Consider the following 25,467-nt stretch of genomic DNA (forward strand, 5'->3'; position numbering starts at 1 on the left):
GCCCTATACGGACTGTAGCGCCAAAGGATAAATAAGTAAGTTCAAATCTAATAATGTACCATTTAAATGGGATTAATAGTACTGTTTTGTTCTTGTACATCTGCATTATCGTAGTATTGTGCTTATCTGTGTGCAAACGATGTGTCCTACAGTATACTTCACTACTACACAATGTTCCGTTTTCGTGTTTCATAATTTTACAACTGCTGTCAAAATTCAGTTTCAGGCTATTTAAATGGGAAGACATTGGTAATCAATTATTGCGTGCGTAAGTTAATCAAATTAATGCATATATTAAAGAGTGTAACCACTTTGTTTTTAATATGTAAGGAGATGTCCATCGTGTAAGTCTGGCGATCTACTTGACAGGTACGCGATGTTGTCATATTGAAAGCATCACCGAGCGAGGTGGTGTAGTGGTTAGCACACTGGACTTTCATTCGGAGGACGACTGCCCTTGCCCGCATCCTGCCATCCTGATTTTGGTTTTCCATGATTTCCCTAAATAGCTTTAGGCAAATGCCTGGATGGTTCCTATGAAAGGGCACGCCCGACTTCCTTCCATACTCCATTGGGACCGATGACCTCATTATTTGGTACCCTCCTCCAAATCAACCAACCAACTAACATAGTCATACCATGATTTGACGGCGACGTCGCCTTTCGTTCCGTTAACGTCCAGTATGAATCGACCGTAACGATATATCGTAGTAACGTTTTCATGTGGTATCTTTCTGAAACCTCTGTCGAGCCAACTGAGAGTTTAGAAAGGTCAGAGAGTGTAGTACGGAAGAGTTATGTAGTGTTGCGGAACACCGGTGTTGATTTCTGTCATTCGGTGTTCGTCGTGTCGGTAATAATAAATACACAAAAATGACGGCTTTCGAAGGTGTGTCTGCATTTGTATATTTTGTGTTCCAAAGTGATATAGATAACAAGGTTGTCTTGCAATGAATTAGGAATTTAAGATTTTAACTCATATTTGCTGTCACGGTAAATAGTCTTTTGGCTTCGAAAAATCGTGTGTGCTGATAAATTTCGACTTTTGCCAAAGCATCAGCCTTTGAAAAAGCCAAAGTTTTAAAAATTCGTCTGTCCTTAATCGAAATAATATAGCCAGTGTATTAATAGTGGAGCAGCTCTTTTCTGCCGTTCGCTTTACGGTATTTGTATTTCTCGGTTCCAGTGGAAGGTGTTTTGTGGGATGTTGAAAGAAATCGAGAATGTACATTCAAATGCACTGCAGTGAAAATATATTGCATTACCGTATTACAGTGATTATTCTAATTATACATTAACTCAAAAAATTAAAAAAATTCCTGGAAGATACTCTTCAGTGGAGAAGGAGCCGCTATAAAAGTTTTTAAATTTGGTTTTAAGCTCAAGTACATTATCTGCTTGATATTGTATTTGGTCCTGGAGGTTGCTGAATACATACCTACCAAAGTGTGTGACTCCTTTCCGTGCTAATATTGACGCTAATGAGGTCTCTATTGAAATGATTTTACGCCCGGCTGCTTTTCTCGTGGTTTTCCCTATTATTTGTAAAATAAGAAACATTGGTAATGACAAGAGTTCAATGAATGTAGGTTTTGTGAAGTAGGTGCCAAAATGAATTTTGAATACATTACTGCGTGACATTCTTGAATTAACACCACATATAATTCTTCTAATATGCTTCAGAATATTCGAAATACCGTTCTTATAACTAGAGTTTCCCCAAAAAATTAATTCATAACTCATTAGTGAATGGAAATGGGCAGGTCAAAACTAGTTTCTCCATTTTTAAATCACTTGTAGCAGTTGTGAAGCAACTGCATACATATGTGAACAAAGCAGTTCATTAATTCAATTTGCAGCAAGCCTCAGCTGCAAGGCTCTCCATCTTCAGTCCCAAAAAATTAACACTTTCTCCTTCATGTATATAATTCTGACGAACATTTTTATAGTGTGAGGAGTACTGAACTGTATGTACCGAATGTTGCCACAATTGACTGATAGTCAAGTTTGTATTCAACTGCATGTCAGTGTTTTGAATGTTTAATCAGCTGCTTTTTGAGTAAGAGGGCGTGCTGTATTTTATTTCTGTAATTACATCAAGTTAAATGCAAAAAGTACAAAATTTATGTGCATATAAAACTAGTTTTCATTTACTCCTGAAGGATATTGTACGAAACCTATCAAAACAGATTGGTTTCCGCTTCCAGTGCAATGTTATATTATCATTAGCATTTCCAGATTTATACTTACATTGCTGGTGAAAGAGTGAGAGCTTTTGATAGTGTCTGCCACTTGTTCTGACAGAAATCAGAAAAATCATTAAACAAGTGTTCGTAGGTGTTCCTGAGACAAAGCAAATTGACCTTGTTTTCTGAGGCATCAATGGATCACCAATTTAGTACTGGAGGGCAGCATGGAGGGTAAAAATCGTACAGGGAGACCAAGAGATGAATACACTTAGCAGATTCAGAAGGATGTAGGCTGCAGTAGGTACTGGGAGATGAAGAAGCCAGCACAGGATAGAGTAGCATGGAGAGCTGCATCAAACCAGTCTCGGGACTGAAGACCACAACAACATCAAGTTGATATGAAAGTCAGAACAGTTTTGTTAAACGGCATTCATATTTAACTAGTTTTATTTTTGAGAATAGTGAAAGATCATCCAGGTCTATGTCTGAGCTGTAAAGTGGATGTCGAAATGTGTAGATAAGGACATCTCTGAGAATGGAGTGTGCGTACCTGGATTTTGTGCTTTCTTGAAATGCATTACAGCAAACCAGTCTGCTGTTAACATTGTATCCTCATGTGTGATTGGAATGTTGCAGCCATGTTTTGTTACCAATTGCAACGTTGAATATTGATTTTGATCTACTTGAATTAAACTTACCAGGTGCTTGTATTCATATATCCTAATTCTGGGCATGTTACACCTGCTGAGACTGCAAGCTTTCGTGAGTTGCAAACCAGAGTTAGCTTCCAATCCAATCTGAGGAGTAGGGTAAGCGGGCTGTCTCATCTTCACTCTTCAAAGTAGACATTTTTTCCTTAGCGTTAGCTGTTGCTATATACATAGCTGATTTGATATGCCAGGATTTTAATTCTGTCAGAGCACATGGAACAGTAAAGACTGGCTATGGAAGGAGTATAATTCCAAAACTGCAGTCACTAAAGACACACATTGACACCCAAACTTAATTTGAGCGTGTTGAAAAAGTCATTGCAAAGAAGTGCTCTCATTATAATGCAAAAATTAATATACACTGAACACTATACAGGGTTTTGACAATCAAAGCTGTTCCACTGATTATAATTGACACCAGTGTCAGAGCTTGCAAGAAAGGAGTGTTCTGATTTTAGTGAGTTTCAGAAAGTGAAATAATTAATCTGAACTCTTTCTAAAAATTGTAAGTGAATCACATAATGATGAGAAGGATAAAAAGTCAGAAGTGCATTGTGGTATCAACAACTTCTCCATTGTGTAAATATTGGTAAACGAGTGAGAAAACAGTGTTCGTAAGAGTTATCATTACGTTGAATGTATGAAATTACATGGCGCCATGATGAAATATATGGTGTTGAATGCTGTCATGTTAAACAGAATATTCCGCAAAATTTAAACTGTGCTCTTAGGTACTAGCCAAACCACCACCTTGGAAATTGGAGATTACAGAAGCGTCCGATTCCACCCGTCTGCTTTGACCCATGGCGTCACCAATATGGCAGAAATTCTCAATGTCTTCAATATGGTGCCTATGACGTTATTACATAAACATGACAGCAAACACGAAAATAGATGTAAAACCAACAAACACATCTCCCTCTAAAAATATAATCAAACTAACGGGGCCAGCATGGGAAATAGGGGTTTATGGGTGGGGACAAACTAAATATAAACACTTACAGACACACACCACAATCCCAAACCACACAAAACGACGACGTAAAAACATGACAAAATTCGTATATTCTGCTATGCTTACAATATCAACAGGAATTGGTAATTTCCCTTTACCTACATAGCTCAACCACAATTGTCAATACCACAAAATAAAAACTAACTATTCCAAAAATAATAATAACACCGTGACTGCCGATACCACAAAACCAACACCTACAACAACAAATATTGGAATCGTACATTTCCCTTGACCTATATAGGTCAATAGCAGCTGACAACACCATGATGACAGATTAGAATCGGTCACTTCCCGTGATTTATATAGCTCAAATACAACTGAAGAAACAAAAAAAAAATTGAAATTGAGTACTTCCCCTAAGATACATATTTCAGCCACAAGTGCCGATATCAAAACATGAACAACCAACACATGCATTAAATAACACTGGCCCAGCAACACACAAAAACCCCACCGAACATCATAACACGCTAACAATAGACCCAAAAATGACCACGTACCACAAAAAAGTTCCACACTACACACTAGGTCAGCCACCCCAATCACACACGCACACAGGCATAAAATTAAAAAAAAATGAAAACAAACCCTCAACTTGCGTATTGTGCTTACATACGCCACATTTCATTCTCTCTGCCACAATCCCAAAAAGTTGCAGAAACTTAATAATGGACATGTCATCTCCCATTTGCCGTCAAGTACTCCATCAAGGATTTTTAATGTTGTATGTACTTTATTTCCACTACTAAACTATTATTATTGTTCATGTATGTACTGACTGACTATGTCCACAACTGAAAAAGTTATTATGGACAAATAAACCCTTATTGTTGTATTATTATGACGTCATTCACAATACTAGCATTGCGTCACGGGTCAAAGCCAACGAATGGGATCGGACGCCTCCATTGACAGGAAATTGAGACAGTCTGAAAATATGCCACAAATTTTTTGAAATGATTGTGTTACACTGCAGATCAGTATGTCGTGACAACCAGCTTTCTTAGATCCACATTTGTTGGCTTCACCAATTCACAAACTAACTATAACATTGGGATACAAAACAGTATCCCAAGAAATCCTTTGATATTCTCATAAAACCATTAACAAACCTTGTAAGCTATAACACACAGTTCAAAAATTGTCAGTCACGCCCTCTTCATGTTGAAAGTAATTCATTCGTATCTTCTACCAAAACAAGTCATTAAATTCACTGGGTCTCCTTGGCTACCATATACTATACTTGATTGGCTACAGCCAGTGGGAAAGAATTGCTGACGTCAGCACGCAGCGACGGAAATGTGCCAAACTGCACTTTAACAAAAAAATATCCTCAGCATAGACTGTGTCCCCAAAGACAATTTATAGTTGCAGTATAATCCTGTGTTCTACAGAAAATGCTGGTCAAAATGTTTCCACAGTATGAAAGACTAAAGTGTGATATTGGACACTGCTGTTTGATTGTTGTGACAACCTGATTTGTAACATAGCCCAAGATCTAGGTTAGGTGAAAAACTGATGATTTGATTGAGAGTTGGCAAAACCAAGAAATGTGAATCACCGTGTGTGTGGTAATGGATTGACCTGTAGACTATCCTAATGTTTGTGTTCGCGCTGTATTCAAATGCACTTTTTGTCATAAAGACGAAAACTGGAATTCAAAGTCAGTAAATGTTGATGCCCCAGCACATTTTACACAGTGCAGAAATAGAAATTCTTATATGGAATTCAAGAGTTGTTAAGAGGAAACTTTTCCAGATTGTTTTCAAATTTAACTTGACTATCTGTCAGACACATTGTGTCATTGGATAAATGATCAAAAATTGTGGTAGCATTGTTGTGCAGTCTTGTTTGTGCTAAAGACAATCTTAATTTGGAGTAATTGTCATTCTTTCTTCTGCCATTGTAGTAGTGTACATAATGATTCCTTTTGAACTGAAGTGGATTATTCACAGCAAACTTTGAGGGCATAAATAAGTTGTGTTACATTAGTCAAAATCCAAAATGAATTTTTTAGTCTGCAGTGGAGTGTGCACTGATATGAAACATCATGGCAAATTAAAACTGTGCCAGACATAGACTTTAACTCAGGACCTTTGCCTTTTCAGGCAACTCCACTGAGTTGGTTGAGCACTTGCCAGACAGAGGCAAAGGTCCTGAGATGGAGTCTCCATCCAGCAGATAGTTTTAATTTTCTGGGATGTTACATTAGTCAAAATGCCTCTCCCCTTAAACAGTTGTCTAAACTTATTGATTTGCCGTTACCCAAGATTTGCTACAATTGAAAGTGTAAATGTTGCTGAAATAAGATTTACGTAAGTTCCCAAAATGTGTGTTTTTCCAGTTTAAATTCTCCTCAATGGGGACACCAAAAGTGTTTTTAATTTTCCACCCTAGTGACTCTTTTCTCACAATATGTTAAAATTATTGTTGGTGCAGTACCTCTAGTGTGTAGAACAATGTGCTGCGTTTTTCTTAAACAGAGAGTGACATCGGCAGAAAACCACTCAGTAATCAGTCCTTTGTGTGTGTATTGATTACAATACTAGTTTCATATGGAAAAAGAATGAATTCTGCGGGTTGTTTAAGGTCATTCACATATATGAGAAACAGTATTGGACTATGATTATGCCTTGTGGAATCCCATTCATAATAATCTCCCCTACTTACATTGGTTGAGTTATGAAAATAGCTGTCTGCTAATGTGTTGATAATTATTTAGAACTGTCTAATCATAAGTAAAACACTTTTTTCTTCCATATGTGTTTTGCTTTTATTATTTGCATGGCATCTTCTGTGGCAAATTTTGTAGATGCTGATCTAAATTTGTTTTTCCTGTCTTACGTGTGTTGTTCTGCTTCCTACCGTACAAAATTTCATTTTCACATCACACATGGAGATTAGCGTGTATGAAATTTGCCACTGAAGGTGCCTCACAAATAATAAAGGTGTAACATACATGATAAGAAAAATATGTTGTATTCAGTTGTGAGAAGACAGTTCTAAAGTAATAATCAACATAATATTACATGCAACTGAGGAAAAGAAATAGTTCAGCCTTTCTGCATTCCTTAAGATTGATATGACATACATTGGTTGGCCACACCATCAATTCCATAAAACCTTAATTCAGAGGAGAAAGTATAATTGCATAGACAGCCCACCCCCAAACCTTTCCTTTCAACCTTTCAAACAGTTACCCCCCCCCCCCCCCCCCACACACACACACACACACACACACACACACACACACACACACACACACACACACACACAGAGCCTCTGTGGTGTCATTAAAGGCTTAGGTGGTTGCACTGTTGTTTTTTTTTATTTAGGACAATGTCCTTAAGTTTGTTTCTTGAGAGGCTGAAAACTGCAGAACTAATAACAATTTATAGACCTGCAAATATTTCAGAGACCTTGGAGTGTGTAAACTATATCTCTGGATACATTGAAGTCCTATAGTGTCACTGTCTTCATTGTACTATATATTTTGATTATCATATCCATAACAGCACAGAACCCTACCGTTAATAGACTCCTCAACAATAACAAATCCAAAGTATGGATAGAAAACCCTCAACTATGATGTCTTCCATGTGATATTACCTTTTGATATGTTTACATAAATAACATACTGGTAACAGCAGCATTATGTGAAGGATAGGTCACTACTCAACACATAGGGGATACATTGAGCTGCAGACAGGCTTCATGAAAAGACTGCTTTACATTTAAACTTTTGATCACAAGGCCTGCTTTTAAAACAGAGCATGTACACACACACACACACACACACACACACAGAGAGAGAGAGAGAGAGAGAGAGAGAGAGAGAGAGAGAGAGAGAGAGACTGTGGATTACAGCTCCATCTGACGGGAGCAGCAATTTGTTGTGGGTGGTGGGGGCAAGGAACAGACATACATGGGGCAAGAGGGGGAGAGATGGCAGGCTGTAGGTGAGCGAAGATTAGTGCTGCTTATAGGCATGTGCAGGGATGTTGTGGGTACTGGCTAAGGCTACTAGGTGCAGTCATGAGGTTTGGTGTGAGTGAGTGAAAAGGAACGAAGTAGAGGAGGAGAAAGGGACTAGTGGCTTTGTTGGCAAAATAGAAGTCTCAAGCAGTCTTTTCTTCCCATCCCATCAGGGAAGTCTCCCGACTGGGAGTTCTGCGAGACTTTTCCATAATTCTCCCCATTTCCTAAATCTCACCATTCTTTTTCCTTCATCCCTCTTTGTTCCCTCTCCACTCTTTTGCCAGGACGAGCCTCTGACTGCAAAAGCTTGCGCTTCTCCTTAACTTTTGTACATGTTTGCTCCTGCCACCACATTGTAAAAAGATTTATAGCCATCCAATTATATTATAATCTATCCTTTTCATAATATTGCTGTTATTTTGTCATAGACTTTCCATTGTATGATAACGGTAAGCTTTGGTTGGAACACAGACAATGAAAAGAATAAAAAGTAACAACTTATGTTGTTGAGCCATTGAGTTGTCATACACTTATACCTGAACCTTACTCAGAGTTTTTTTTAAAAAAATAATCAATTATGTTCCAGCATGATGGTCTGTGCTGTTGATGCTTGTGGAGCTATGTAGTTTGAGGAGAAAGGTGTGCTCCCACAGGAAGCTAAGTACATACTGTTGCAGTGTGACACAATGCAGTATTTAGTCTTTTGGATTTTATTTTTTTATGATGTGCCATACTTATGTTGTTAAACAATAGAAAGTGTGGGCTGGAATAACCACACCCATAGTGGTCATGTGTATGTTAGTGTGTTGTCTACTTCAGAAGAATGCCTTTTGGTCGAAAATTAAAATGTATATCAGTCTTTTCATTGTGCCTGTCGGCATTTCAACACCACATGTATATGAGTTGTAGTAGCGGTCTATTGTTTCCATGATATTGTTATACTTACCTTATTACATAATTATCTTTGGGATTATCACCTACCACATTGTATAAGTATTTAGGAGAAATACTGAAAAGCAGTATGAAATGTGGTGGCCACATAAAATAAATACCAGTAAGATTAATGTGAAAGTGTTGTTAGGAGAGTCCTGGGAAAATGAAGTACATTTGTAAAGAAAACTGCATACAAGAAACACATGCCACAAATTTTACAATATTAGCCCACCATTTAGTCATTTTCAAATAAATTTGACAGCATACATCGAACGGAATGAGAAGTGCTACTAGACTCATAACTGTGTGGTGCAACCCTTTTGAAAGTGTAACATACATACTCAGAGAACTTTAATGAAGGAGGGGGGGGGGGGGAGACCAGTTCTCATGAAACTCTGTCAGTTAAATTTAGGGTATGTATTTTTTGAGAAAGACTGTTTGCAACTGTTGTGTAGCTTGCATAGGGGTGATGAGAACAAGGTAAGAGGAATTAGGGTGTGTGCTGAAGGGTATGGACAGTCATTTTCAGTTCACAAATGTAATAGAATAATGAATAGCCAATATTAGTATGAAGTGTCCGTGACTGTGCTCTTATAGTAGCTTGTGGAGTATATGTGTAGATGGAGAATACAATGTTGCAGATGGGTTTAGGTAGCAGATTACTTGTGAAGTCTAAGGTATCACTGAAGAATGTGTATTTTTGAATATAGCGAATGAGACATTTCATTCCACATCCTTCTTCTCTTCTGTTTTCCGTAGCCTTTCAAATTTCATTAATTTGTGATTTGTAGAGATGGTTCCTTATCCCTTTGTTAGCTTCCGTATTGTGAATGTTAGTATGATTTTATATAAATATTGCCCCTGCCAACGCATATAATTACTTTTCTTCCCTCTCCCTCCGCCTTACCCCCCTTCACACAAATTACAGTATTTTTTTGATGTGACAGAGTGTCAATATCTCTGTTCTGTTCACTGATGGAGAAGGAAAAAGTGTGTTGCCTAGTCTCATATTGGGTGCATAAATATATAGTAAATCTGTAGGACATTTCAAGCTAACAGTTTAAACAACACCAGAATGAATATGAAAAAAATTATTTTGGGGTGCAATGTAAATTGTTTTCACTCTATTTGATATGAAGTAAAATACATGTATGTTCTATTACAGAGATGGGTGTATTGCCAGAAATTGCCAAAGCTGTTGATGAAATGGACTGGATGTAAGTTCTAATAGTTGTCTTTCATCTCTAAATTTAGTTTTTGACAGTCACATTATGTTAGGTATTCCCTTGAAGCTTCTTTAAATATACATTTAATAAATAAAATTTATTGATTCGTGTTACGTGTGTAATTGAATAACAGTAGTTTGTCAACATGCAGACTCGGTTTAAAATAGTAATTCTGTGTAGTGACACATTTCTTGAGTGATTCCATTCATTCATCGACATTTACAGTTACGCCAGCCAATAAAAGTCAAGAATGGGTGAATAGTGGAGAGAGAAAATTACATGGCAGAATTGAAATTTAGTGTTACTTTCGAGTTCAGACATCAGTGTCCACAAATCTCAAAATTAGTGGGCAGCTTTTTGAAATGTTTTTATTCATTTAACCTACTTTTCTATAGGAAATATTTTAACTTGCATATAATAGTCGGAAGTATGAACATAGCACTAAGTTACACATAATGGCTAGTATTTTACAAGCTAGAGACTGCATATTAGAAAATAATGTTAATTTTCAGAATAATTTACGTTAAATTTATTATTAGATATTTCCTATATGAGTAGCATGATTTTACAGCATAACAACTTCGTTTAATAAAAATGTACATGTTAAATTGAATTTAAAAATTGCTTTTTTACCAGTCAGGCAATTAATGTTATGAGGCAGATTACCAGAGACTTTTGTGAGCCACTGGTGAATTTTTGTATGTTGGTTTAACAATATTGAAAAACTGAAAGTTGCTACACACCATTGAGTGGAGATCCTGAGTCGCAGATAGACACAACAAAAAGACTGTCACAAGCTGAGGCCTGAAACTGCAGTCACGCGCGCGTTGTGTGTGTTGCTGTCTAATTTTGATGATGGCCTTACTGGCAGAAAGCTATTATTTGTGACAGTCTTTTTGTTGTGCCTATCTGCAACTTAGCATCTCTGCCATATGGTGAGTAGCAATATTTCCAATATTGTTACATTCCATCCTGGACTTTCCATTGTTTGATTTGTATGTAGATGTGTAGCTGTGGTGAAGTCTTCTCAGTCTTCAACTGATCATTTTTTTGATGAATTTAAAGGGTAGTGATTTTTGATGAATTTTATTAATGATGTATTAGAAATAATATTTTTAAGGGCATTAGGCTGTGGTCCAAGGCTCATTTCTCTGTTTAACATTGCCTTCCTGTGTTGGAGACATTGAGGCTATTATTATTGAGGAAGCAGTTAAAAAGTTCAGCACACCAAACTGTTTATCATATAAATGGTGGTGTTCAGATAGGCTGTTATCTAGGTGTACAGCTCCTCGAAACACACACACAGTGGCACAGTTGCAGGTTGGTGGTTGCAGTATTATGTTATGTGGAACATCCTCATGGGTTTCCATGGGGGCTGTGACAATATGCAAGGCCATCATGTAAGATGTGGACTATATGAATATTATTGTGGACCTCCTGCATCCCTTCGTGCTTGAGGTCTTCCCTGGCAATGATGGCATCTTCTAGCAGGATAACTGTCCATGTTACAAAACCAGAACTGTGCTACAGTGATTTGAGGAAAGCTATTGGTGAGCAGTAGCACCATAAATGTGCACATGTTTGTAAGAAATTATTAAATGAATGATAACTGTCTCTTGTCAGTCAGACATGAAGATGCAACATGCGCATCTCTTACGGCTTCTGTCTACAGATTAATATAGGTACCTTGCTAAACTCTTTCTCATGTAACACTGTGTTTAGGATTTGTAAGTACATGTGAATAAGGCTGTAATTTACTATAGGCGGAAAGGAGTAAAGTGTGTAGAAACCCTCATAAAAGTTGCTGTTCAGGTTGCTGGGATGAGTGTTATGAATTATTTTGTAGCTTTAACTCAAACAAAAGTTGTTTCATGTATTGAAGCTGTAAGTGAACTTACATCAGCATATATTAATTACCAACAACAAAATCGTTGCGTAATATCCATGTCTGTGTATGTTAAGGTTACCAATGGATGTCCAGGCTGAGGCAATACCATTGATTTTGGGTGGTGGAGATGTTTTGATGGCTGCAGAAACTGGCAGTGGTAAAACTGGTGCCTTTTGTCTCCCAATTATTCAAATCGTCTGGGAAACTTTGAAGGATCTTGAGGCTGGCAAAGGCAGTAAAGTTATTGCTCAGACATGTGAGTAACAGTTATTGCTTTCAAAATATGTTTTGTGTTATTACACTAGGGTCAACAATAAAGGAGAAGAATTAATTGCACACACCCTTACCACAATAATAATAAATCCATTTGGCTCAATTGTATAGTGCAATTCTTTCAACTAGCTGCCACTTCAGGGATTTGTGCGCCCCACCTACTCTATAATCCTACCAGGGAAAATGGACCTACAGTTTAATGTGGAATGCAAACCACATGTCATTACTAGTGAATCTTCACCTCATCTAGAGGTGAAGGCTAAGTTGAAGGTAGACTATAATATTCCATGGTCTGGCTGAGATTTGATCCTGTAAACTTCTGGTTTCCATTCATGCACTTTATCAACAGACCATCAAGTGACACCTTCATGCTGTGAGTTCTGTCTTGTCTGATATTACATTCTTAATTCAATCAAATTACATTGTAGCTATCAGAGCCAAGCACATATTATATTAATCACATATATTAATCTACCACATATTTTTATATCAAGTATTGTGGCAGGCACAATGCATAGTGCACACTTTTCATTTAAAGTATTGGAGTTAAATATTTATATTCTCATTTTACATTTGTATGTATATTGTAGCACCAAAGGACTGTATACCCTTTTATTTTCTGTGTTGTTTTAGGCTTCATTAAAAAATACAATATATCTTGATATGACACCTACACTGAGGCAAATATATAGGATGTACTGTAATTCGCTTTCTGTTGGTTTCCTGTATTTCTCTTGAATAATCATAGCTTGTTAGTTACTTGTTTCCTATTGATTGTTCCCATTAATATGTATCTGAATCATTTTTATTTCATCTGAATGGCTAAGAAATGGGTGCGAGGATACAAAGATATTTTTTGAATCACTACATGCTAGGTAATAAAGGTAAGTCAAATGTCAATTAATAAATGGAATAATTTTGCTTATATGACTGTGTAAAACAGTCATGGTGTGCATGCAATTGCAATTGGTAGTGTGCCATAAGTGTTTTGTATAGTTAAGTACCAAAAGAAAAAAATGCATCTTAATTGGTGAAATGTCATAAGAAGTCTATAATTACAGTTTTGACATGTGTTCACATGAGTACAGTGTTAAGGACATCCCAAAACTGAAGCCACTGAGATTTAAAGTATGAAATGTTGTGACTGCCACCCCATTCACAAGACATATCCTTCAGTTTCCATACACTATCTTAGCAAAAGTATCCAGACACCCCTATGTAATTCAAAATTGACTAACAAATGTCATGAAAGGCAGACCTGCCAGTGTAAAAGGAGGTGGGTAGTATTGAGTTAGGAGACTTGGTGATCAGGAGAGCTCAGCGAGAACGTGGACTTATCAGTGGACGTCACTTGAGTAATAAAACCATAATAGATATTTCAATCCATTTGAAGCTGCCCTAGTCAACTGTTTGTGATGAGATAGTGAAGTGGAAATGCGAAGTAATTGCAGTTAAACAGAGACGGGATAGACCTTGAGCACTGACAGACAAGGTCTGTCGAGCATTATGGAGGGCGGTTGTAAAAAAATCACATGAAATGTCCAAGGACGCTCTCATGAGTTCCAAACTGCAACTGGTAGTCCAGATAGCACAGTGACTATGTGTAGAGTGTTAAAAAGAAAGGGGTAGAATGGTAGAGTAGCTCCTCATACGTCACACATTTCTTGTCAGTGCTAAGGGATGCTTCAATGAGTGATTGAAAGTGATGGATACGCTACACCCTGTGGCACTCATAAGGAAGGTTTTGGTGTTAGCAAATGCTTGGAGAATGTTAAAAACTGTCATGTGTGATGCCAACAGGGAAATATATAAGAGGTAGTATAATGGTAGGGAGGTGCTTTTTGCAGTGAGGATGCCCCTTAAGAAAACATTAAGTGCAGAAGAATATAAACACATTTTGCAACATTGTGTACTATGTAAAGGAGAGGAACATTTCAGAGATGACCTTTCGTATCAGCATGACAATGCACTTTATCATAAAGCAGCATCTGTGAAGCAGTGATTTGTTTACAATAACATGACTGAAGTGTACTGGCCTGTTCAGAGTTGTGACCTGAACGTAATAGAACACATTTCGAATGAGCTACAACGTCAATTTTGCTTCCTACCCCAACATCCAACATCACCACTTACTCTGGTTTCTGCTTCTGATGAAGAATTGACTGCCATTCCTCCAGAGATATCCAAATACCTCATAGAAAGTGTTCCTAGCAGAGTTCAAACCATCATGAAGGTGAAGTGAACACACCCCATATTAATGTCCACCAATAGGTGTCCAAATACTTTTGATCAGATAGAGTATATTTTAGAGCTAAAGAAATTTTGGCTGTGAAGCATTTGAGATTTCATTGAAGTTGTTCTTGTAATTTTAAACGAGTTTTTGGCGACCTTCTGGACTGACACTCCACATATAGAATGTGCTTATTGCAAAAACATTGAATAAAGTGTTTGGTCTAAGAGGGAATTTGAAAAATAAGTGTCATTGGGACACTAAAAGTGAATGAATATATCGTTAAAAATACTTCCTCCCGGGCTAGTAGTGAAGCATCAGTTAACACAATTGAGTACTGGGCTCTTTGCAATATGTATGTCACAGAATCCTCTGTGTTCTGGCATATCTTTAAGTACCTACCATTTCATCATAACCTTATACAAGGTTTACAAGGAGGACTGGTCAATATTCAGAGATATGAAAGGGATGCTCATTTGAAGCTAAAAACTTTGTATGGACATATGCCCTATTCTTCAATTTTTTCTGAGATAGAATACATTTAACGCACATTTATTTTTGGGCTAGTGGCACATACATATATGTGTCTTACACACCCAACCTCTTTGACATTTTATCCTGGTCTGAGCTACCTCTTTCATCTTCTTTGCTTGAGATGTCTTTCTGGTATTAAATTAGCCCTTTATACACCCAGTTGTCCGTGGTGAGTTGTGTGAATTAGTGCAAGGAATTGAGAATGTATCGTAGATAAGCATCAGTTAACTTGCCAAATGTTACATCTGGAGCATTGCAATGTATGATGCAGAGACTTCACCTTCATGATGGTTTGAACTCTGCTAGGAACACTTTCTATGAGGTATTTGGATATCTCTGGAGGAAGATAAAAGAAGATTGGAGGTACTAGAGATGTGGATGTGGAGAAGAATGGAAAAGTGAAATGGGAAGATCGCGTAAGGAATGAAGAAGCATTAAGAAGAGTTGGAGTAGAAAGAAACATGCTGAAAGTCATCAGAAAGAGAAAACGGAACTGGATTGGACATTGTTTGAGGAGGGACTGTTTATTGAAGGAAGAAATAGAAGGAATGGTGGAGGGAAAAGGGGGAAGAGGAAAAAGAGGAAATCAAATGCTGGACAATATCCAAGGAGAAAAATATTTAGAAATGAAAAGATTGTCCATGGACAGACAAAAGTGGAAGAGGCTTAACCCATGACAAGACCTGCTGTAAGGCAGAATACCATACTGCTACTACTACTACTACTACTACTAACTGTGTTTGTACATGCAGTGGCTAAAATACACTTATGAAGAGTATGCAGGTAGGGTGAATGTGTATAGCATCTGCGACAGTAGTGCTCCATCTGCTATTGAATAATACCGTTGGACCATTCCGGCTGACGAATTTGTGATCGTTGAGTGTTTCTTCCAAATTCCCTTTTTACTTCTGAAGTGTAGTTCAACAATCTGTGTAGGAACAGCAACACATTGTTGAAATGATGCAGCATAGTCCTGCTACCAGCACCTCAACTTTCTGCATGTATCAGTGTCCAACGAACACATTAGATATAGATGATTTGTGCCTGTTTTACATACAGCGTGTCCACAATATTTATATTGGTACCAATGCAACATGACTGGAATTTCGTCACTGGTTAAATGCCCGTCATCTGTTTCTTTTGAAATTATTCACTGATACAGCCATGTTTACACGAAGGGAATCCACACACAAAATAATCAGTGGTTGCAGGGAAATCCACATGCTTCAGTAGAAACCAGGTTTGTGTTTTGAATGGTGTCTGGTGGGACGTTATCGGTAACAAGTTGATAGCCGCAGTCATTTCAGATGAATGTATGACAGGCATATTTTCTTGAATTTTTCGGGAAGTTTGTTTGTAGAACACCTTCAGAATGTTCCTTTGTCCATGCAGACTGCAGTGTACTTCCATCAGGACAGAACCTCCACATTTTACCAGACTTGCTACGGAACGTCTCAGCTGCACTTAACTTAATCAGTGGACTGGCCTTGGTAGTACTATTAACTGGCTACCAAGATTACCAGACGTCATGCCATTAGATTTTAGTTTGTGGGGGTTTGGTGAAGTATGCGACCTGCAAACGAAAGGTGATTAAGTGAAATAAAGTGCATGTTTGCATCGTGACTCGTGCTGCCATCATTAGGAAATGTGCAGACACACTCAGACAACCAACATTACATGTTCTCCCTAGAGTACACAAGTTAACCCTGTGCTATTCAAACATGTATTTTGAGCTGTACAATAGCTAGATTGTGACATGTATGATAATGCTTAGAGGTTCTTAGATGTCAATGTGTTAAAAATATGAATTTTCAACTGACACTTCGTTGTAATGTTTACTACCTCTTGTACATGTGTAAACTAGATGAAGTGGTGTACAGTACAGAAAATCAGTAACAATGTACATTAAATATATTCTATCACTTAAAATGTTTGGACTAGGGTGTGTGTCCATATGAAGTTTTTTGCTTCAAATGATTGTTACTTTCATATCCCTCAGCACTGACTACTCCTTGTGGGACACTGTGTGTACAGAGATGAGAAGGTATTTTCTAACTGCTTTGGAAGATAATTTAAGTGTGGAGTAGATACCCAAACTTCCACTTCTTTTACGAGATGACTTACTTAAGACGCTTGGCCGACCTTCCTTGCTGGCTAGCCTGCTGCTGCAAACTCTCTTTCACTTCTTCTTGGAAGTATGCTGCTAGGTACAGGAATCTCTTAAAGACTCTTTCTCCTTACAAAAATAAGTAGACATACAAAGTTTTGTTTGCTTCAACTAACGACATATATTTAAATTACACACATTTTACAAATCCCACTCTTCACATAAATATAAACTGTTTAGTAAGTCTTTCATGTCTCCAAATGTCAGAAACAAAATAATTTCCATATAAGAGAAAGGTGGCTTAAACACCCTGCCCTTTCTCAACATGAATCAGAATACCCATATCCCCTTCACCAAGGCTAAGACAAGAGTTTTTCCCAAGAGTACCGTCTCAACTATTCCTTTTTCACTATTATCACAGAGTTACATAAATACTCCATGCTCCTCTCTTCTGCACTTTCACTAAAACTTCCATGGATCGCCCAACAGGTACTTGTTGTTGCCGTTCGTCCGCCGTGTCTACATTCTTCTCGCAACTGAATTTCAAACAGCCTACCGGCATCCATGTCAGTAACAGAGTGACTTGTTACGTATGTGAACAGTCCACCACATTATCAAGGAGAATGAATAGTAATAAGTGGATTGTACTAGCAGAAAAGAGCATTTAACTTCAAACCAAATTCTTATTCTCATTCAACTGTAACTCATCAAATAAAATTGCATTTGGTACTCTTATTTGATTGCAGACCTTCACTGTATGTGCATACATGTGTGTAAAGATTTGAGTTTTCACTCTCATTGAATGTCACACATCAGAGTCTTGGGTCCTTGTGTGTGGTAACTAGTCCTGTCAGGGGGTAGAAAATTTTGTCAGTTCAGCTTTAAAATGTTTTTCCAAATGGCATCAAGAATTGTTGTGTATAGTTATAAGGCTGTTGATTCTAGATCACGGTATAAAATACATCAAACGGATTATTATTATTATTATTATTATTACCTACCAGCTTAAAAATTCACTCATTTAGTTGCTTCAGTGCATCAAATTGCCTTACACTAAAGTGATACAATGGTTTGCATGGAAGAAATGTTAGAATGATAGGGCTGCTAGAGACACATTTAACTGTTTGTCCACCCCTTACTGAAATCAATGAAATACAGTCAATTCAATAATTTTTCTGATGGTGACTTTAAAAGTGACCTGTTTCTTGCTCCATCTCTTGGGTAGAGGCTGCCTGAAATCATGTATTGTGCATACGCACAAAGATTTTGATATGGAAGTAATCCCTACCAACACGGTGTCAACATTAATTTTATCTGGTACTTTTGTTGAGTTGTTGGGTACTGCCAGTTGACATGCAAATGTCAATAAACTGGAAATCAGACTCTTAATATGTGTGTGTAGTTGTGCTGTCAAATTTCGTTAAGAATTAGTTGTAAGTGAAATTTGTTGCAAACATTTAGCATCATTAACAGTTGGCAATTGAGTTTGCTGGAGGACACTGTTATTAGAGGTGATGGACTACTTTTGAATCCATCAGGAACTGCCTTATCCATTGTATTAATTACAGGGATCGGTGGTACAAGATAGGAAAATTAAAGGACTCTGAACTGAATGTGTGGAGAAGAGTCTGCTAGCCACTTAGATGAAAAAAGTCACTCTAACAAGATTGAAAATATGGGCACTTAGCATTAATATACAGGCACCTTTCGTGTTAAAAGGGCTCACTACTTTTCAATGTTCGTGCTGTACCAGCCACATTGTGTCACAGTTCTAACCGTGTTTTATATACTGACAAGAAAGCATACCTCCAGGTTGGTGGACACACCTGCACTGTCTTCACTGGTGTGAGTTGTGCAAATTTTAGTATTCTGTATGGAGTTGCTTGTTATTGGTGATTGTAAGCAGATTATGATTTTACATAGTCGCTCACTCATTCACTTTCTTTAATCAAATAACATCTATTTTCTGTCAGGACTTCGTTTATGTATGTATTGTTGGTCCCTTCAAAAATAAATTTTAACCCTACAATTGGGGAGGGGGGACTAAATAGTCAATTTGTCTCTGTGTATTGGGGTTGCTCCAATAGGAAGGCACTATTTTTTTTAACATCCAATTTATTTTCCACATCTTCAATATTTTTATAGTATGTGTATGCCTTACTGAGAGACAGTGTCATTTTTTCACATAATTTCTGTCCCTTTCAACTGTTTTAGTCCACTGTGAACCTAAGGCTTGTACACTTGCACATTAGGATTCAGGAGCAGCACCTTTGAGCCACTGTTTAGCAGCCTTCACAAGATAGTTGTGATCTTCAAATCTCATTCCGCTAAGGGATTACTTCAGTTTTCCAAAGTGGTGTTTGTAACATAGTGCCGGATCGGAGCTGTAGTGTGGATATTTCCATGTTGTCTACCCAAGCTTTGTGATCTCAGTGGTGGTTTACGCACTGGCGTGTGAACCGCCATTGTTATGCAACATATAAACATTGTGTTTTTGCCAATGTTGTCAAATGCAACACATTCAAGCATGAAGTTTTGTATTGCTTGCTACAGGCAACAGTCCCTCTGAATCAAAAATGCACAGTAGCCACCACTCCTCCAGCTGAAGATGCGGTTTTGTGTTGCTTCTCCTTTGGCAAGTTTTCATTATGCTATTCCGTCAATTGCCTTTTCATCTCAGGATCAGAGTGATGCAACTAGGTTTCATCTCCCTTCACAATTATTGCAAGCAAGTCATCTTCAAAATTTTCATTCTGTTCCAAGAGTTCACTGTGTGGTTGCCTTGCATGTTTCTTTGTAGGCATCCATCAGCACTTTGGAAAGCTACCTAGTGCAAACTGTTTTCAGCTTCAACTGTCTCAATATTATGCACATACTTGTAACTTCTTCTACTCTGACTCAGAATGACAGTTTGTTCACTGTTAAGCATTTGTAAGCAAAATCAGACCATGAATACGCTGCACGTTGTCAGTGCAGTGGTCAGTCTGCCGCTCTGCAGAAGGTCCTTGACTAGCGCCACTTCCACATTCACCAGGGATCATCTGCTGGCCCAGCTACTGACTTTCCTGCTATGGAATGTTATCATCCTCATACATCATCTTTGGTCTTGTGTGATCGTTTGCCAGTGTCTCATGCTCACAATACAGGATGCACATAGAGTGCAGCAGGCATCTTGATGGAGTGCTGTGACAGTGCATCTTGCGGAAACTGGTTGAATTGCAGTTGAGTGCCAGTGGCAAAAATGTATTGATGACCAATGTGAATAGCGAAGGTGTAGAACAGAATGGGGTGGGGTTTTTTTTTGCGGGGGGAGGTTGTGCATTACTTTTGGAGTGACCTTCATATAACATGTTATTTTACTGCCACTTTACATTTACATGTTGCTTTTTGTGGGTATTCAGAAGACTAAAACATTTGATACTTGTCAAAGGCAGGCAGCTGACTGCTTCTTCGAAAAGTATTAGAACTCATCTTCACTTTCTATAACATTTCAACCAATCAGTTATTTCATTCTGGGTACATTTAAGGAATTACTTATATCGCATGTATGACATTTTTGAAGGCATTTCTTATAGTGGCTTTACATTAATGTTTGTTTCATGCCATTTTAGAAACTTTAACTTATTCAACAAGATTGTCAATTATTATCATAAGCTTTCTCTCTTCTTAGCACCACACTGGACCCTCAGTTTCTTTGATAGGGGTCATGCAATGGCTGTAACACCAGATGGACTGAGGTGTCAATCACGGGAGCAGAAGGAATGGCACGGATGTAGAGCAACGAAAGGTGTCCAAGGGAAGGGTCGTTACTATTACGAGGCAACAGTTACTGATGAAGGCTTGTGCAGAGTTGGGTGGTCCACACTACAGGTCAGCATGACAACGCATACAGCAAAAAAATTAAGTTTCACATTTTACAGGATTTGTTGTTCTAAACCGAAATAAATTTGATTTTGAAGGCCAACCTCGATCTTGGGACTGACAAATTTGGCTTTGGATTTGGAGGCACTGGGAAGAAGTCAAACAACAAACAGTTTGACAGCTATGGTGAAGAATTTGGGATCCATGATACCATTGGGTGCTTTCTTGATTTGGACTCAGGGGAAATAAAGTTCTCAAAAAATGGTGTTGATTTAGGCAAGGCTTTCTCAATTCCACCGCAAATAAAAAACTCTGCATTCTTCCCAGCAGTTGTTCTAAAGGTAAGTGTGTGTGTGTGTGTGTGTGTGTGTGTGTGTGTGTGTGTGTGTGTGTACAAGCCTAATTAAGAAATCAGGAAGTCAGTATTCCAACCTTACTCTTGCTATATCTATAGTATACATGTCTGTGCGTGTGTCACTTGTCTATTATGTGTGAAAAAAGAGTGTGCATTTCGAGATTTCCTATGGTGTGTCATCATAACACCTTTAATTAATTTGATTTAAGTGATTGCTTGTCTATAGTTTTATTTTGTTATTTCTATCCTGGAATGGCCTTTATAACCAAATTACTCTTCTGTTGTATCAGCTTTCCTAATAGAAAGAATGGCATACCGTGATATTGTGTTCCACAGTGTCATCTTCAAAATGCTACAATGATCTACATTATCAAGTACATTGTTTCTGGAGAGCAGAAAGTTTGTTGGCTCCCAAAGCAAATGATTTGTCATACATCACAAAGAGTTCTAAGAAGCACTGTAATGCTCCTGGTGGAAAACTTACTGTGTTCTTCTGTTAATGATCAGATTGATCTAGATATGACAAGAGCTTGGTGTTCGTGATTTAACTTCACACAGTGCCACATTTGAAGAAATAAGTGTACTAATGAGGAGGTTTGTGGTAAAGCTTTACGTAACAGACTGTCTACTACACTGTTCATTCAGATAGTTTGGAGGGTTTTAGAGGTTAGCATCAGACTCAAGACTGCTCAGGCTGACTATCAGTCACTCAAGAGAGTGCTGTAGCAATGGGGAAGACTATTGTCTGTTGTACCTCCAGTAAGTGAAGCCTTGGAATTATTTTGGCATATAGTGTTGCCATCTGAGAGACCATATTATAAGGAGAATGGAATGTTAATTGTAAGCAGAACACTCACTGGCACAGTAGTATGTGATTCAGTCTGGATTTTAGTGCTAATAAATGCTTATAATTATGCATTTTTCAATATGAATGTCATTACAGGGAAAAAAGACCTAAACCTATTTATCAGACCAAAACTGTTTATGTTGATGTTCAGATATAAAACTCACAAAGTGAAGGCTAGAAACTGTATTGATGTAGACAAAAAGATGTAAACATTGTAAACAGCGAAGACAAAGTATCAAGAAAATCGGCAACCAGACAACAAAGAACGTAAAATCTCGAAGTCAGTAGATGATCAATCAACTTCTGAAAAGGGGTAGGGAGGGGGAAGGTTGTGGTTTTTTCCCTCACTTATCAACAAAGGCTCAGTAGCTCTAAACACAAGTTGCTACGTTTTATTTCATTTACATCTATACCCTGGTAATCACTGTGAAGCACAAGGCAGGGTGCTTTTTTTCCTATTCCGTTCACATAGGGAGCATAGGAAGAATGATTATGACAGAGAGAGAGAGAGAGAGAGAGAGAGAGAGAGAGAGAGAGAGAGAGAGAGAGAGAGAGAGAGAGAGACCGGAGTTGGCGGTCGCGCGTGCGCGCTGATGCAGGTTGTGGCATAAAGCTACATAGCTATATGTGAGTGTCTTTTAATTGTGCCTGTCTGCAACTTGGTGCCTTCTTTACGATAAGTAGCAATCTACCTGGAGTCTCCATTGCTTGATCCCTATGAGGGCAATTCATAGGCGTTTTCTTTCCTAGATTCATCACTTAAAATTGGTTGGTTGATCCCATCTCAAATCATACAGGCCATGTCAACTTGTGGTCATGAATTTCTCTGGACCTCTAGACCTCTATAAATATTTTCGTTTTCTCTTAATTTTTGTAAATTGTACAGCCCTTTGAAAAATGTATATTTTGTAAATAACTCTTAAAACAGTAGTGAACAAAAAAAATATAACTAATAAACCAAAAGTACTGGAGACTTGGCAGATTTTTTGGGTTAAAGCTCCATCTTAGTGTACTGAAATTTAGTTGACACCTGCACACTTATGGAATTCTGTCAACTTACAAACTTAAGACAAAAGTACAAAATTAAAGTTAGTTTTTCTCTTAATTTTTGTTCTAATTTGGAAAGTCACAGAATCCCATATTACCAGACACTACTGATGTAATTATAAACAGTATCTTCTCTGCTCCAGCTATCTGTAAATATTTATTACTAAAAAATGTAAAAAAATTAAATTTTTATGAGTATTTATGAATTATTTAATTGAAAACCCCCCAACCAAAAACTTTTGAGAATTAAACAAAATATTATTTGGTTAATATGTTAGTTGTAAGTGAAAACACAATGGGCAATATTTTTCTGTGGAGAGCGTTAAAAATTTTTCAACATTCTGCATATTTCACATCACTGAATTTCTAGTGTAAAATATGCATGTTGGCACACTGTTTCCAGCACTCTTCTGTTTATAACAAACGAGTGATAACTTGCACATAAACCATTCTACAGTGAGTTTTGTGTTTGGTTTGAACTTTTTGTTAGATACAGTGTCAGTGAGGAAATACAATAGTGAAAGAGTGAGATGTGTGAAATATGAAAAAAGACAGTGTTTAATAAAAGTGAAAAACACTTTACAGTTGTTGGAAATCTGTCAGAGGTATTCCAGAAATATCTTGATCTCCAAGCAATAGTATTAAGATCGCATCCATTGTGCAGGAATTGTTACACTCACTACAAGAAGAAATTTAATGACAACCCACCTAAACGATCACTATTATCCGAATGTGAAACTGAAGAAAACAGTGCAGATGGTTATATTCCTGGGTGTGAAGTTGTTATTGCATTGAATGTTAGCATTTCTGCTGTAGCCCCTACTATATCCCCCCTTAAACATCCAGGAAAGGTAAGAAGCACAAGAAGAAAACAATATGTAAAAAGAAATGTGGAAGAAATTGAACCAAGTTTTGCACAAGCAAAATCTTCAAAATTTTGTGAAGTTTATAGTGTCGATGCACTTGAGAACCTGAGATAGTGATATACGAAATGTGCTATGTGGTTTCAAATCCTAAATACTGATATCTCAGCAGTGACTTACACTGAGAAGGTACATTTATTGATACCAAGTAGCTACTCTAAGCAGCAGATACAGAAGTACATACCCACTTCCTCACATTGATTTGAAATGAGAATGAAGAATGAGAAAGGCATGCCCAGATTCTTACTGTGGGCATCCATCGCAAGATGATACACTTACTACTGTTCTGGAATATCACCTAACCAGGCTAATGTTACCTCTGTTAGTGAAAACTGTGAAAAAGTTAAAAAGATAAAAAGATATATGACAAAATCAATAAGAGAAGATATCTCATAATGAAAAAGGAGAACCTGAATTTAAAAATTGGTCTTACTAAATTCTACTCCTTACGACCAAAATGAATAAAAAGCCGGCCAGTGAAGGAAGTATGCACTAATTTGAAACTTGTTTATTTCATAATAAGCAGTGTCACAGGAAAGTAGTACACAGAGATGGACATGATGCTATAGTGTGTATGTCAAGAGCTACAAGATAAATGTTGGTTGCAGGAGTGTGCAATCTGTCCTGGTGCTGAAGTGATGACTGTTGAAGCATTGCACGTTCAGGATACTGACAATGACGTAACCTATGCATTGTGGGAGGGAAGAGAGTTGGTGAAGAAGACAGTAGAGCCAGAGAAGTTTGTTACAGAGGTTATGCACTGGGTCGTGAAAGGAATAGCTGATCATCATATCTGGAGGATTCAGAGACAGGCCATAGCAGAAGTAAAGCCAGTCACATTCCAGAATACTGACATGTTTCTTAAACTCGTCTTTGCTGAGAGATGGTCTGTTGCTTTTCAGAATGAAATTCAAAATTACCACTGACACACCGCAGGTATAAACATACACGTGGTGCTCGCGTTCTTGGAATATCACATTGTTTTGCTATTGTCAGTGATGATCTCATTCATGACATTGCACATGCACGCTATGCTGTCAGCATGATAATTGATGACTGAAAGCCATGCATTTCCTAAAATGTGTATATGAATGATGGTGCAGCATCTCATTTTAAAAACCACTTTCTGCTTTATGAGTGCAGGACCTAAGACAAAAAAAAAAAAAAAAAAAAAAAAATGATATTAACAGCTGCAGGTCATGGAAAAAGTGCATGTGATGGGGTAGGAGATGTCTGTAAACATCATGCAACAAGATTTAATCCGCAGCATGAAGCTCTTGATGCTACAAGAGATGCTGCTGGTTTTACACACTATATCAACATTAGTAACAAAATGGAACTTTTTAAT

The 25,467-nt window shown here is 37.6% G+C and overlaps 1 protein-coding gene across 1 annotated transcript in view; it reads left to right on the forward strand.

The window, feature by feature from the left end:
- Positions 1-728: 728 nt before the first annotated feature.
- LOC126278035 (ATP-dependent RNA helicase Ddx1) overlaps positions 729-25,467 on the forward strand; it is a 74,521-nt gene continuing 49,782 nt past the window's right edge. Inside the window, exons 1-5 of the mRNA XM_049977776.1 lie at positions 729-889; positions 9,994-10,045; positions 12,017-12,198; positions 20,757-20,956; positions 21,046-21,288. Of these exons, the coding sequence (XP_049833733.1) occupies positions 874-889; positions 9,994-10,045; positions 12,017-12,198; positions 20,757-20,956; positions 21,046-21,288 (693 nt within the window). The 5' untranslated portion in view covers positions 729-873. The remainder of the gene's footprint in view (positions 890-9,993; positions 10,046-12,016; positions 12,199-20,756; positions 20,957-21,045; positions 21,289-25,467) is intronic.

Source organism: Schistocerca gregaria, chromosome 6, assembly GCF_023897955.1.
Source record: "Schistocerca gregaria isolate iqSchGreg1 chromosome 6, iqSchGreg1.2, whole genome shotgun sequence".
Lineage (NCBI taxonomy): Eukaryota > Metazoa > Arthropoda > Insecta > Orthoptera > Acrididae > Schistocerca > Schistocerca gregaria.